Source organism: Paralichthys olivaceus, chromosome 5, assembly GCF_024713975.1.
Source record: "Paralichthys olivaceus isolate ysfri-2021 chromosome 5, ASM2471397v2, whole genome shotgun sequence".
Taxonomy (NCBI): domain Eukaryota; kingdom Metazoa; phylum Chordata; class Actinopteri; order Pleuronectiformes; family Paralichthyidae; genus Paralichthys; species Paralichthys olivaceus.
The window spans coordinates 4,119,776-4,134,811 of record NC_091097.1 but is presented as its reverse complement, the minus strand read 5'-3'; the positions used below and the strand labels follow the sequence as shown (position 1 = coordinate 4,134,811).

Here is a 15,036-nt window from a genome sequence, read left to right as displayed (position 1 = left end):
GTCTTTAAGCCTAGACGTTTACTTTTGACACTTTAATTGATCAGTTCCTTCTCCCTTTTTTAGCGGTTGATATAGCAATTATGTTTTACTTCTTACTATAAATATGCTGATGATTTATCACAGTACTGCACAGTCCATGTCACGGTGTGACACCAGTGTACTGTCCACCTTTTCCTTGAAGGAATCTGGATGTTGAGTTTGAAATCTACCGGTGTAGTAGATGAAGTCATGTCGGTAGCAGCTGATGACGGAATGTAAACAGCACGTGTGAATCTCCTTCAGTACGATTACATGGACGCAGACACTGTTTCACAGTAACATGTCCAGGATTACACCATCTGCTGTTCACAAGCATCACAACCCCCCGCTGCTTTCTTCTCATCACTCTGCGTGCCGGGCACATGCAGTGTCTCAGTAAAGAAGACATACTGCTCTCCTGATATACAGACTGTGACACAGTCAACACACCAAGCTCCTCCTTATTCGGCAGTGACTTCACATTTCCAACAACGAAAGGAGGAGAAAGAGGGTTTATTCTTCCCTCCCTGGCGTCTCCTGCTTCAGCTTGAATTTGGAGGCTCGGTCCAACACAGGACATGTGAAGATGTCTTCCTGTGTTATATTAACAGTATCAAACAAGCTTCACAGATTAAGAATGGAAAATGCTAATTAATTATGGAGTCTTTAATTTGCGTGTGCTATGTTGATGTCTGAACTGCTCAATTACTTCAGGTCATGTTTTAAAATCTGGCATTATCCTGTCCAAAAAAATCCAGCACTGATTCCACTCTTGTCAGCCACTGTTTGTTTGTGATTAATTTATGTCAGATTTGTTTTGTGCCACCCAGCTGTCTGTCCATCTGCCGGGGCCGTGACATAATGAACGAGCCTGTGGAGTAGCTCCTACTCTCCCAACTGCAAACCACCCTCCCTGTCCAAAAAAAAAAAAAAACACACGTGCACACTTCCTTACCCTGACGTCAGGGCCCCAGCCTCGATATGGTGGAGATGACTGGTCCTCTCCTCCATCGGCTTTAACATTTATGTCCCATTTTTTAATTTCAGTCTCAACCAGAATGTCACCTTGTAGAGCAAATACCTCCACAGTCCCCTTATGAAACCACTTTTAAATCTGCCGGTTCCAGATTCAAGTTTCCTTAATATGTTTGATTTTCTCATCAGGATCCATGAATTACTCCGTAGGAAATGGATGAAACTTTCAAAGAAAATGTATCGCAATGTTAAAGAAAGTGTCAAACCCAACCCAAAATGTAATGAGTTCTTTCTTGGTCAATGACCTATCCTTCCACCATGTTTGTGAGCAATGATTCCAGGAGCAGCACACACAGTTTTGTGACAGAAATGTCATATGAAGTTGAGGCTCATCTCTAGAGTTTCCTGATGGCCAAGAACATGGTACAGGGATGAAGCACCACTGTTTTCGAAGCACGGCGACCTTTAAAAACACTGGCACAGGCAACTGTTTAAGCCAGCGGTATAGACGATGTGTGTGAGAGACAGCCAGGGTTGAAGCAGGTCTGAGGACATGGAGGGGCGTCTCTGATTGGTAGACGATGTGGTGGCTGAGGGATTCAGTTCCAACAGAGATGAATGAACGTAGCTTGCCAAATTCCCACTCATGAGTGGTTGCTGGTGGCGAGGGTTGCTGGAGACGGTGTGAAACACTAGTTGCTACAACGTTCAACCCACAGTAGATTATTTTTATGAATTTGGTAATAGATGTGATTTTAAAACTCAGCACTAATGTATTTCCTCAAAGAACAGTAAAATAATTGAATGTACACATTTTAGTTTGCAGTATCTCTTAATGAGTGCAATGTTATAATAGATTGATATGGTATAAAAAAGAATCATGTCCAAAGCTAAGAAAATAAGACACAATGGAGTGGAATTATAGCTCATCTAAGCCAGTGCTCACTACTGTGCTGCTGTACTGCTTTAGATAATATCATGTGTTTTCGATTATTACAGTTCGGCTATGAGCTTGTGGCACCTGTTCAAGGTTATTCTTCCTCCTTTCTGCAGATATCAACCCTAAACATCTAAATACTGGCCAATGCCTCACATGCCGTTGTCTTCTTTCAAGCATAAACCTTTCTGTATAATCCAAATCATTTATTGGATTTAATCGATTTTTTTCTCAAATTATTAACGCATAATGAGGGTTTAATAGCATCATTTATAACAATGACAACTGAGTAAACTGAGTGTAAAAAAAGCCAGTTCTTAAAGAGACAGAGCAGAAATGACATCACATCACATCCTCAGTTTCATTCTCTCTGTCTTTCAGTATTGTGGGTCACACCGAGCCATACACAAAACTGTGCTGTAAGGGCTTCTGCATCGATATCCTGAAGAAGCTGTCCCGCACCATAAAGTTCTCCTACGACCTCTACCTGGTCACCAATGGCAAGCACGGCAAACTGGTCCGAGGCATTTGGAACGGGATGATCGGAGAGGTAAGGACGGGTGGTTTTTACATGGCAGCAGTCCCACTTCATTCAGAAAGACCACAGCAGTGACATCGATAGGAGCATGAATGAGGTCAATGTCCGTCTGCTGGTTCTCATCAGCCCAGAGTAAAAACACTCACTGCCAAGCCAAACACACATCCGCTATATCAGAGGAAGGTGTAACAAGTGACGAAGTCAAAAGGTTATTTGAAAGTTTAAAATTAGCTCTATTACAGCTTTTTCAGTGGCCTTGCATGTGAAAAGCTGAATATGCTAAACTCAATGTGCACAGAAACTTTCCTCATTAGCAAACCAAGGAAAATATTCTGTAAAGTGCATCAGAGTAGAAAACTATTTTTTAAATAATTTCTGAAATCTGACTTTTTGAAGGATGATTAATATTTCATTGCTCCTGTTAAAAATAGGTAATGAAAACAGTGTTGCACTTTCATAACGATGGCTGATGCAGGAGATGATTTTTATGAAGAATGGTCCCAATCTGGATCAGACTCATGAAGCCACATATGCTGGATCAGATGTTTCTGATAATACAGCATCATTGTTCTGAACATTAGAGCATATTTTGCAACATATCACTCGTGAAATATGGTCCTGATGAAGTAAGATGCCTTCTGTGAAAATCTTTTTGTCTTTTGATTTCTCTTTTCTATTATTTGTATGTGATCAACACCAGATTGATGGACCAACTGTGGTGTTAAATTTAAGAAATATTAATGAAAATCAAAGTTGGGAGCTATTCTTTGATAATAAATCAAAGAGAAACCTCAAACACAAGTCTTTTTTGCAAGGCCCAACAGTTCCCTTAAATTTAAGCTGCTACAAATCACACACACTCAAATAAATCAGCCCCTAAATACCCCTGATTATTTATTAATCCCTTGGAAATTAATGACAATGCCAAAAAACACACAATGTTTGAAAAAGTAATGGAAAAGTTCCTGGACCCACCAGGATGCATGTCTTTCACCAAGTTTCATGGATATCCGATCAGCAGTTTTTGCGTAATCCTGCTAATAAACATAACCTCCTTGGGGGTGGTTAAAAAGAAAAGCAATGTAGAGTCAAGATTAATGTGTTAATGCAGGTTATGCTCTCTACTGTGCCGGCCATTGTGCTTGTGCTCTGCTGTTTTTACATCAGCCTCTATAGGAGGAGCTCATAGCTTGTGAGTGTCTGGACTGTAAATCTTCCAGCTCCTCCATCAGCATGTTGAACAATGATGTGGTTGGACTGAAAATTCAAGGAAAGGGAGTCACAGAGTGGGTTGATATCTGTTGGTAGAACACTGCTCAAAATAGCATCACCTCCTGTTCAGTCAGACCACCAGTGACCTTTAGCCTGTAGCAATCAGTTCCACTTCCTGCCTTATGCAACAGCCATTATGCTGCAGTATATTAGTATATTTTGGTATAGACTACAATGCTGCGTAATGGATTAAAGATGGATTAGATGGTGGATCATGCTCCACGAGCAAACGTCCGTCTGGCGGTTTTGTGAGTCTGTCCGGACAGTAAATCGCCCTCAGGGCCAGAAGCCGAGTGTGTTGACTTGACTGATGGATGAGATTTATCTCACAGGTCAGCAGCAGACGTTCAGTATTATGTCTTACAGACAGTCACACGTTCAACTCAACCCCAAAATATCTCTACTGGCTCTTCTTCCCCCACAGGTGTTCTACAAGCGGGCGGACATGGCCATCGGCTCACTGACCATAAACGAGGAGCGCTCTGAGATCATCGACTTCTCGGTGCCCTTTGTGGAGACAGGAATCAGCGTGATGGTTGCCAGAAGTAATGGGACGGTCTCACCATCTGCCTTTTTAGGTGAGCAACTTTTGTGCATTTGACGTGAATAAAAACTGTTTTTGCAATTATTTATTTTGTTATTGTCCTTTTTGGACAATATTTTAAATTAAATTTGTTAATTTAATCTTTTTTTGGTTTTCTACAATAACATTTTAGGAAGGTATTCAGTCAAATTCACAAGTTTTGTTTTATTTTCTTATTTCTTATTGATTATGTTTATTTTGTTAAATTTTGAGGTTAAATTAATATATTTCTATTTCTATCTATATAAAACAATCTTTACTGCATTAGTCGGCATTGTCCCTGTCAAATTCAAATTAAAAGATCACTAATGCGGGTTTATGATGAACCTTCCAGACATTGAATTTAATCAGTGTAAACGATTTTGTTGAATGGAATTAAGCTTCCGTTGAAGCTGATGCAGCAACACAAGTTCATGATATTTGTGGTAAAATGTGTCTTTGTTCTACTTTGCACAGTCTTTGTTGAAGTTGAGTTAAAGGTTGAATCTTGAGTGTCTTGATCTTCTTCCCTGACTGTCCCCTGTGTCCTCTGTCCCTGCAGAACCATACAGTCCGGCGGTTTGGGTGATGATGTTCGTCATGTGTCTCACCGTTGTGGCCATCACAGTGTTTGTGTTTGAATACTGCAGTCCAGTTGGGTACAACCGCAGCCTGGTCAGTGCCAAAGGTGAGTCTCACCTCCCTCCTCCGTCCATCTGCTGATCACAACCACAACACCACATAAGAAGAAGAGGCTGTACAGAAATCCTTTCTGTGATAGGAAGGGATAGGTTGATGGAAGATTAAGGAATACCAATAACTAGAAATATTAAGATTGGCATCCCTGACTTCACACATGGAGGAGCAATAAACACTCGACTGGAGGGGCTTTAGAAAACATGTGAAAATCTAAACCTACTTACAGTGGCCACATATCAGATCAATGCCTGGAAAATTGAGGTTCTGCGAGTTCATCTGGGAGCCATGTGGTCTATAGAATATCTTATAATGGATTAGGTGAACCAGAGGGGGCTACACTCATGGCTCAGATCTTTGTTAGACTCATTGTTCTCATCGCATTACAAGGACGTTATATCAACTGTTACCATTTTATTTGAAACAAGTCACTGAGATTTCGTTCAGCAGCCGCTTCACTATAATTATGTGTTATTTGTTATTTCATTAGACAATCTGCTGACATTTGATTTCAAGCTGAGGACGCGAGAGTTGTTTACTGTGATGGCAACGCTGACATTTTCTGATTCGCACTGAAAAACTACACCAGGTCACCTGCATCTGGATCTAATTTTATATCACATATCGACTTGTGCTGACTGGCTCTGGCACACATTGATCGTTTGTCGAAATGACAGCATTTCGACTCATGGACACAGCAGTGACAGAGACTTTAGTCACGTGTACAAAATACAAACACAAGGCAAGACAGGGTGACAAAAATAGTATGTTTTATGTCTTACACAAAAATTAGAATATATCGGATTGAAAGCGAAATCAACAAGAAAAGGTGACTAAAACATATGTGATGTCCTTGTTATATCAATCATATGTTTTCCTTTTACGTGGCTTTGTCCAGCTGTATTCTCACATGCCCTAACTTGGACAACTGGACATTTTACTCTTACTTTAAAGAAATTTTCCAAACCAACTGACTCAGACATTAGGGTTTCACATACATCCCTCTGGACTTAAGTGCACGTATGAAAGCAGTTATACAAATAATGGTACCACAAAAACCTGCATGGTTAATCAAGGCATTCTTTTTCCCAGGTGAGAGAAGTATAGCATCGCAAAAAAACTTTCAAAGAGTTTTACTTGTCTAAATTAATTAAGGGGAAGTCAACTAGTCATGGAAGACAATCACAAACTGCTGATCTTGTCATTTAGGTTGCATGACACTGGACAATGGGGTTTTTCCCTCTAGCACTGTCTACCGTACACAAACTGTCAACTTTTAACTCCATGCTCCTCAGATCCTGGAGGTCCCACCTTCACGATTGGGAAGTCGGTGTGGCTACTGTGGGGAATCGTCTTCAACAACTCTGTGCCAATTGAGAATCCAAAGGGCACCACCAGTAAGATCATGGTCCTGGTCTGGGCTTTCTTTGCCGTCATCTTCCTGGCTTCCTACACAGCCAACCTGGCAGCCTTCATGATCCAGGAGCAATACATCGACACTGTCTCTGGACTGAGTGACAAAAAGGTACCGAGTTTTGTCCCAGTTATCAACATTCCATTGCGTGTATGTATGTATGTGTGTGTAGCTTGTGATCTACAGCTCAGGAAAAACATGGTGATGTCTCTTTTGTAATTTCTCAGCTGGGACTATTCTCTTTCTCTAATTAGATCATAATTTTCTGGCCCTGGCAGAAAGAGAAGAACTTCTTAAAACTGAATAATTATATAATTTATTTATTCTCTTACACTAAAATACATTTGGCAAATGTGTACATTATCACAGATTACATAAAAAATACATGGTAGGTATGCCACTATTAGTTTAATAAATTAGTATTAATAGTATTAGTGTTAATAATAGTGAAGGTATTAGTGTTGGTATTAGTAATTATGGTGTTGACATCATCTATCAGACATTGCTTTGGTTGTTTAGCCCAACACAACAGGGTGTAGACGGCTGTATGAGACCAACACTCCATAGAAGTCATGTTTTGGGTCTGAACACTATAAAAAGCAGATTACAGTAAATCTGATCATTAATTTACCTTCAACATACCACATTAGTGATGAATGTGGATACCTGGAGTCCACTCCAATGTTTATGAGTGGACCTGGTCAATTAACGTTTGTTAACTTTTACTGGACCAAGCCATCTGTTCCACCAAATGATTGGGCCATTTAGCCATGGGTTATTTGTTGGATCCTGTTTTCAACAACAAATAGAAAAGAGTTCAGTGGTGAAATTGAATTACATCCCCAGACTCTTTAGATAGGGATGACTGTGAAAAGACTATGAATGTAACACACCAGTTGATTTTCTGGGGCAGACAGTGATTATATTTTCTGGGATCTTCTGCATATTTTTTCTGGCCTGAGGACACGTTTTATACGAGTATTGACAAGTAAATCCAAGTTAAACCGTCAGCACAAGAAATGATTTGTAGACTCTTTGCTCTGCAGGCAACTGAAAGGATTAAGGAGGCATTTGAGGAAAAGACCAAGCTGTCCACTGCTCATTATGATTCTGGCAGCCTTTTACACTTCTCGTCTCATTATACATTAACCCGGTACGCAGAAAAAGAAACCCATGAGTCCGTACACCAGTGAGTCCATAGATTACTGAGCAGCATCCTGCGTGACAGCGTGGTGGGAATGGAGGGTTGGATTGCTGTTTGTCCAACTGTGCTGAACCCCTCAGGTTAAGTAAATGTAAATGAGGAACAAGATGAAGCCATAGAAAGTGACCTTGTATCAGAGGAGAGAGTGATGGAGACGAGCAGCTACTCTCAGGACACTGCGCTGTGTTAAGGCAGATGATTACCTCATCCCCACAGAACCAACACTTATCAAGAAAGTCCTTGTGATGGGGTAACACATCATGTTGACTCTGATAGCCCAACATTTGTCAGCGACACACTACATCTCTGTTTATCAGCGAGCTGCGTGGAGGCAATGTTATAGTGACACGATCTTAAAATAAAACCAGGTAGCTCAATCTACTGCACTGTCCTCACCAGGGAAACAACAGCATAGGACATTCACTCAAATGCTGAACAACCGATGTTGACATTTTCAATGCAAGGGACCTCTTGTTGTCTTTAAAGTAATCCCCGTTCCTTGTAAGACACAAGGTCAAAATTGCAGAATGTCTTTAGCACTGCACATTCTTTCAGAGGTGAGGTTGTAGCAAATGTTTGTCCACTCAAAGTGTCTTGACACCACAGATATGCATCAGATAATAAGCATTTCTTCCTCCCCAATCTATTTCTTCACCAACACAAATCATGTTAATTGCCTAAATCTAGTCGTTAGTCATAATTTCAGAGTACAGCATCCTCTCTCAGCATTGATTTTTCCTTTCCTTTGGTGTAGGCACTGTGCCATAGTCTGATAATGACAATGACTATGAGGAAAACCCTGATTGTATTCTGTATTTTTGTCAATCTGTGTCCCCAGTTCTTTGTAGTGTTTTTCCTTCATAGTCCTTGGGTATAACAACTGCTACTTCTGTCTGTTCTTTACGAGAACCCACAATTTTATGTAATGGAGGAGGCACGTCGCCTGTTTAACACTTCTTGACATTTCTACCATTTGTTCCTTAGATTGTAAAAGGACAAACTTGTGACTTTAGGTCTATACGTAAAAACTTGACCTTGATAGATTGCTCACAGTTTGATAACATAGTGCCTGCCTAAGGTTAATGAAAAAGTGCAATTGTGTCGGTACTTCCTCCCTGTCCCGCTCCCTGTCCCCACAGCTAATTAAATGCAAACAGTGCTGCTAACAGCGAAATTATAAAATGAGGAGTTCATTTCGTATTGCAGACAAGAAAAAGGATGAAGGGAACTCAGATCCCTTAGGACACAGAGTTCATTAGTGATTGTCAGGTCTTTGAATCGTCGAGTTAGATGTGTAAATTAACAGAGCAAGAGGGCGGCACGATGACTAGCAAAAAAGCACTTGAGAGCTGAGGCAGAAATCACAAAACAACCATTGAGGTGAATATCAGTGTATTAGAAGCTCAGCACTTTTCTTCTGCGTCGAGAGGATGACATATCTAAATGACTGAACAAACAACCATCAGGGTAATGGGAGAAACTGAATTTGATCATATGTTCATGCCAAGTCTTTAAAATGATAAAAACTATATAGTTTATTAATTTTTGGAAGGAAATGAAATACAATTTCTATTCTCTGGTGTGCAAAGAATCAATAACACAGATCATTTTGTCTTAATCAATCCTTTCTCTTCCTCTCTTGACAGTTTCAAAAGCCACAGGAGCAGTACCCTCCATTCCGCTTTGGTACGGTCCCAAATGGCAGCACAGAGCGGAACATAAGGAGTAACTACCCTGAGATGCACTCCCACATGGTCAAATACAACCAGAAGGGAGTAGAGGATGCCCTTAACAGCCTAAAAACAGGGTAGGTGTCTTCCAAGCAATTGAGTATATACTATATACTGTACATACAGCAGAACCGAAATAGCAGAGCCAAATGGTTTAATCAAGGACATTTGAGTGAAAGTTTTGTTCTTGACTGTACCAGGAAACTGGATGCCTTTATCTATGACGCTGCAGTGCTGAATTACATGGCTGGCAAAGATGAGGGCTGCAAGCTGGTGACCATTGGCAGTGGCAAAGTGTTTGCTACCACTGGTTACGGCATTGCCCTGCAGAAGGATTCACGCTGGAAACGACCCATCGACCTGGCTCTGCTCCAGTTCTTGGCTGATGGTAAAGTCTTATATGTGTATACACACAGTGCACATGTTGAATTTCAAAGATTATTACCAATAGTTCTAGAATAAAAACTTTAGCCCCCTCTCCATAAACCTAAATAGTATAAACAAATATGAGCAGACATTTTATTGCCATGATACAATAAAAAAAAAGTCATTAGTAAAGAGAACATAAGTGGAAATGGATATGAATACAAGGTACAAAATGGTATCATAGTAAAATGTATATAAATGAAAAACATATGATGGATGTGTGTTGATAAAACTTTGTGGGTGGTTTAAGATGTGACCATTATTCTGTTAACCTAAGCTCCTCCAGCAGCTTATTTTAAAGCCTCTGGCAGAAGCCTGATCACCTGCAGCAGCAATATGCAATAAATTGGAGGAGGGATTATACAGCTCATTGCATGTGCTCATTGTTATTGGCAAAGTAAAAATTATCTCTTCTGGTGGCATTAGGTCCCTGATTATTTTACAGAAGATTTACAAGATGATTGAAAACAACAATAACTTTTTTTTCTCCAAATTTGTGGTTACCACCTTTTTAACTTATGAGGTATCTAGATTTATAAATACTTTCTTAAAAAGTTTGTTTTACCTGCAAGCAACTGCTGTTGACTCAAAATAAGATAAAATGGTTATCAGGGTCTATGTCATGCTTCTCAGTTCAACACTGAATTCAATTTTTAAATTAAAAGATTAGGATTGTGGAACTGTTTTTCAAATTTTCCATTTTTTAAATGAAAAGTTATAGAAAATCAGAAGAAGGTTTTTTATTTCTATTTATATAATGGGCTGACAGAGAGGGTGGGATGTATGCATCCAATTCTCACATTACATTTCATTGGCCGGTGGGGGGCTACTCATCCAACATTTTCCAACATTTCAAAAAATGGAAAATTGGAAATACATCTCGAGAATTTTTATTTTACATTGTTCTGATCAACAAAAGATAGAAAATTGGAAAAATGTAATCAAATACTTATTTTTAGCGTCACACAGATCTATCAGGATCCATTTAGCAAAATCACAAACAGAAGAACTGACATTTTGCAGAGTTGTTTTATGGATGCTGATTGTTTGAGAAAATTCCATTGTCTAGGGTTGGAAAGTGTTTAATTATTCACTCCTCGTTCTCAGGTGACACACAGAAGCTCCAGACCGTCTGGCTCACAGGTATCTGCCGCAATGAGAAGAAAGAGGTGATGAGCAGTAAGCTGGACATTGACAACATGGCGGGGGTCTTCTACATGCTGCTGGTGGCCATGGGCCTGAGTCTGCTGGTTTTTGCTTGGGAACACCTGCTGTACTGGAAACTACGTCATTCAGTCCGCAATTCAGAACGCCTCGACTTCCTCCTGGCTATCAGTAGAGTAAGTAACATTCACATGAGAAAAAATTGCAGACTGCACAGATTAGTATAGATTTTGGGCAGCTGGCACTGATATTAGGAAGAAGAATATTCCCATACAGATATATTTGCAAATATACATATAAAAAAGAAAATTTGGCAATGATTCCTAAGCGGTCGTTTCAAGCTCTTCTGACAATAATTTAATTGAGGCTAAGATATTTAACAGTTTAACCATAAACACTATACATTACTAAACTAAATTTAAAAAACTGAGCAAAATAAGCTAATACTTTTTTTGTAAAATATAAACATAAATACATATCTTTTCTGCGATGTTTATTGTGTGAATTGAATGCTTTCATATTCGCAAATATTAGCAAAAAACCTTCATGCATGATAACTAACAGGTAACTGCAGCAACATGGACAATAAAACATGTGTTTTCCATAAGTAACAGCTGTGGACTAAAGCTCCATACATAGCACCAACTAAATTCTGTATGCTATATATACACATTTTCACTGCAGTTGTATCAAATCAGTATATAACTGTAACCGCTGAGGGACAGAGATATTAAAGAATATAATAAAATGAAATGGTTTAAAAGCAATCAAAAGACTTCATGGATAGCTGCTGAAATATTGTGATGGTTGTGATGCCTGAAAAATTGAATTTAAATTGCCCCATTAAAACACCTTCTTCTGTATGTCAACAGTAGTCAGAGGTCAGATTAAGTATTCCAAACCGATACACAATTTGAAAGTAAAATAAAGGCAGTGGGATAAAAACGGACAAACTTACTTGGTGAGTGCATGATCAGCAACTCCTACATGCTCAAGCTGTTTTTCTAAGATTAAGCTGTGTGCATACAACATTTTTCAAATCGAACATAAAACTACCAGAAACAACAATGAATATATATCTGCTGTTTCAATAGAGATTTTCAAGAAATAGACCAGGATCAATCACAGTAACTAGCAAAACAAGACAGAAAGCATTTGGGACTTTTATACATTGTTTGGGTTGACCCAGGAATCATTCACTCCAAGGCTTTAAAAGTCATTGTTCTGTCTGTCTGCAGGGCATCTACAGCTGCTTCAGCGGAGTAGAGCACACTGACCGCAATGGGAGCATGCAGAGTCCAGACATCACCACCAACTATTCACAAGCCAATATGCTGAAGATGCTGAAGACAGCGAAGGACATGGTGTCCTCTGCCAGAGTGGAGAACTCTCTAGACAACGCTACCAAAACAATAGAGAACTGGAGCAGGCGGGGGGCTGACAATGTGCGGGCTGGCCTTCCACCCAGAGTGATGGGCACGGACATGACCCACAGCCGCCTACCCTACATCTCCAGCATAACTGACAACCACTCACCATATCCCCAGAGGGCCCTCACACCCACGTTCCCAATTCATTATGGGGACACGTCCACCCAGCCCCTCCTCGAAAAGCCCCGTGTGGTGACTCGGCCCACCCCACTCCGCTATACGCTCCCTGCGCGCAGCAGTCAGCACGTCTTAGAGAGGACTCTGCCCATCTCCAGCCTCAGCAGTCCTCACATCGCAATGAGGGACCCTGCGCCCTCCGGTACAGCTAACCCCTACCACAGCAGCAGGCTGTATGTGGAGAACCAGCCCCGCCACCCAACATCCCATTTTGTTCCTTACAGGGAGTTTCAGGTGCCCGATATCTATGTGGATCACAAAGGGCCACTGAGGAGGAAGTTTAGCTACCCTCCTGACTGCGTGACCCGCAGGAGGAGGTCTCATAGCTACGTGTTTGATGCTGCAGACCCCAGAGTGAGAGGTGACTATGATGAACCTCGACCCTGCCTTGCTGAGCTGAGGGCCAATCACCTCCTGAACAACCATGCCCCTGATGCTGCTGCAATTTCCTGCACTGCAAGACAATACCCAGGCAGCAGCACCAGCTGCAACTCCTGTATGAAGTCTTATCTGGAGCCCGAAATGGATGATGTACCACTTCTGGGGAAGGACAAAGTCAACCGGCGCGCCTCATTTCTCAGAGCCACATGGGGCAACGACAGGATCCATCAGGTGGATGAGACAAAGCCCTCCACATCCACATCTCCCTCTGCCCGTGTAGACATGCCTGACCTGTTTCCACGGGTGGTTGTGGCCAACCCAAAACCCCACAAGCTGTACAGCAGTCTCGGGCACAACCTGTCCTGCTACCCCTTGGCTGCTGAACCTGCGTACTTGGACCCTGCCCACATGGGGTCCTATCCCTACAAGCAAAAGCTCAAGTACTCTGACTCCACTCGGCTGCCCTCGTACAGGGAAGCCATCCTGCAGAATGCCGCTGCCCTGCGCCGCTCCTCCTCCACAGTGGTGCACAGACACTACTCAACCTACCTGAACTCATACACAGACTTACCAGTGTATGTGGGGCCACTGGCCCAGGGGCCATCTCAGTTGTATGATGGCTCCAAGGACATGTGCCACCTGTTTCCTTGTACAAGCCAATGCCCTGAAAATGCAGCAATGCTGCCTCGTATGAGTGACAGACAGGTGGTTTACCACAACAATATGTTTGGGGCCTACGATGGCACAGGAAAGAGAGAGGACCCAGGTCCTGGGAGCAGAGAGCGGAGGCAGGTGCTGGTGGCACGGAGAGTTAACAGTCCCTATGTGCCAAAGCCCTGGGGCAGGGTATCCAGCCTGGAGTCAGAGGTCTGAGCCACCATCCTCACTGGACTTCCACTCTGCTCTCATACTGAGCCCCTGTGAGGAGGGGTATGCCTGGGGCTTCTCCCCTCAGCCTCTGGTTAAAGCAAAAATCTAACTCTACACCAACAGTGTATTTGAGAGTGCTGACTCCCAATAATGAGTGCAATAATATCCTAGGCAGCGAAATGTAAAGGAGAAGACACTGACAAGCAAGTTAATCCTGGGACTTTGTTAGCCAAACTTATAATAGTTAAAAAAAGAAATGGTAATGTTGGAAAGTATTTAATACATAAGAATTTAATCTATTGATTGTTATTTAAAGGATTTTTGAATGCTGTGTTGCTGTGTGAAAGAATTCTGGGAGACAATATACTGTAGCCTCTCAATCTGAGTACAACTTGAGACTTTTTCTTTTTTCAGTACCCACCACTTCAGCAGAGATAAATGATTTAGATAAGTTTGTCATCAAACCACTGACATATCTTCTGTGAATTTTCTAGCTCAATGACCTTGGGTGCAAAGTTGCTTCTGGGGCTTCATTGATCATTAATGTAATTTGAGTGGGATTTTAAAAAAGGGAAAACCATTGTAAAAGAGTATCACGTGTATTTCCATTGTTACGCTACCCTTTAATAATAAAGAACAAGGTCATCACAAGGACCTTTTGGTATCGTCCATCCTCTCAAATTGTACGTAAAACATGCTCTCACTTTGTGTAGTGATGAAATTAATGTGACTCTGCTTTCCTCGTGCTCTGTTGTACACAATTTATTATTTCAATCTGCCAAACATAGACTATATAAAGATTGGACGACACATCTCCACTTCCTCCCACCATCCAGAAATGAAGCCATAATATCTTATATATGAACGCTGCCATCTTATATCGATGATATCATTTGGAGTCTGCACAGGAGTGAACAGAGAATGGGCCTATAGGTTTTGAGGTGCTGCCGATACGCAGCAAATAAGTGCGATAAAAACAACCCAAAATGCCAGAGACCATCTTTGAGAAAAATGTATTTCAAGTGTAATTTAACTTTTTATTTTGGTCCGTCACCTATCTGCTAACATGGAGGAGACAGGGTTTATGATCGATATTGCAGTCAGCCACCAGGGGGGCGATCAAGGTGCTTACTTGTCATGTTCTCCATCTTTACAGTCCAGTTCTGTGAAGGGTGAAGAGTGGAGTCCCACAATTCAAACATGTGCTTGAATGTTCACCAATCAGAGAGATGTCCGCAGATT

The 15,036-nt window shown here is 41.3% G+C and overlaps 1 protein-coding gene across 2 annotated transcripts in view; it reads left to right on the top strand.

The window, feature by feature from the left end:
• The window catches only part of grin2ca (glutamate receptor, ionotropic, N-methyl D-aspartate 2Ca), a 66,582-nt gene extending 52,134 nt beyond the window's left edge, over positions 1–14,448 (top strand). For both annotated transcript variants that reach the window (XM_069525282.1, XM_020094193.2), the window contains 8 exons: positions 2,312–2,480; positions 4,165–4,318; positions 4,865–4,990; positions 6,294–6,523; positions 9,263–9,423; positions 9,547–9,734; positions 10,880–11,112; positions 12,175–14,448. In XM_069525282.1, coding sequence (XP_069381383.1) covers positions 2,312–2,480; positions 4,165–4,318; positions 4,865–4,990; positions 6,294–6,523; positions 9,263–9,423; positions 9,547–9,734; positions 10,880–11,112; positions 12,175–13,797 — 2,884 coding nt within the window. In that variant the 3' untranslated portion in view covers positions 13,798–14,448. The remainder of the gene's footprint in view (positions 1–2,311; positions 2,481–4,164; positions 4,319–4,864; positions 4,991–6,293; positions 6,524–9,262; positions 9,424–9,546; positions 9,735–10,879; positions 11,113–12,174) is intronic.
• The last annotated feature ends 588 nt before the right edge of the window (positions 14,449–15,036 follow it).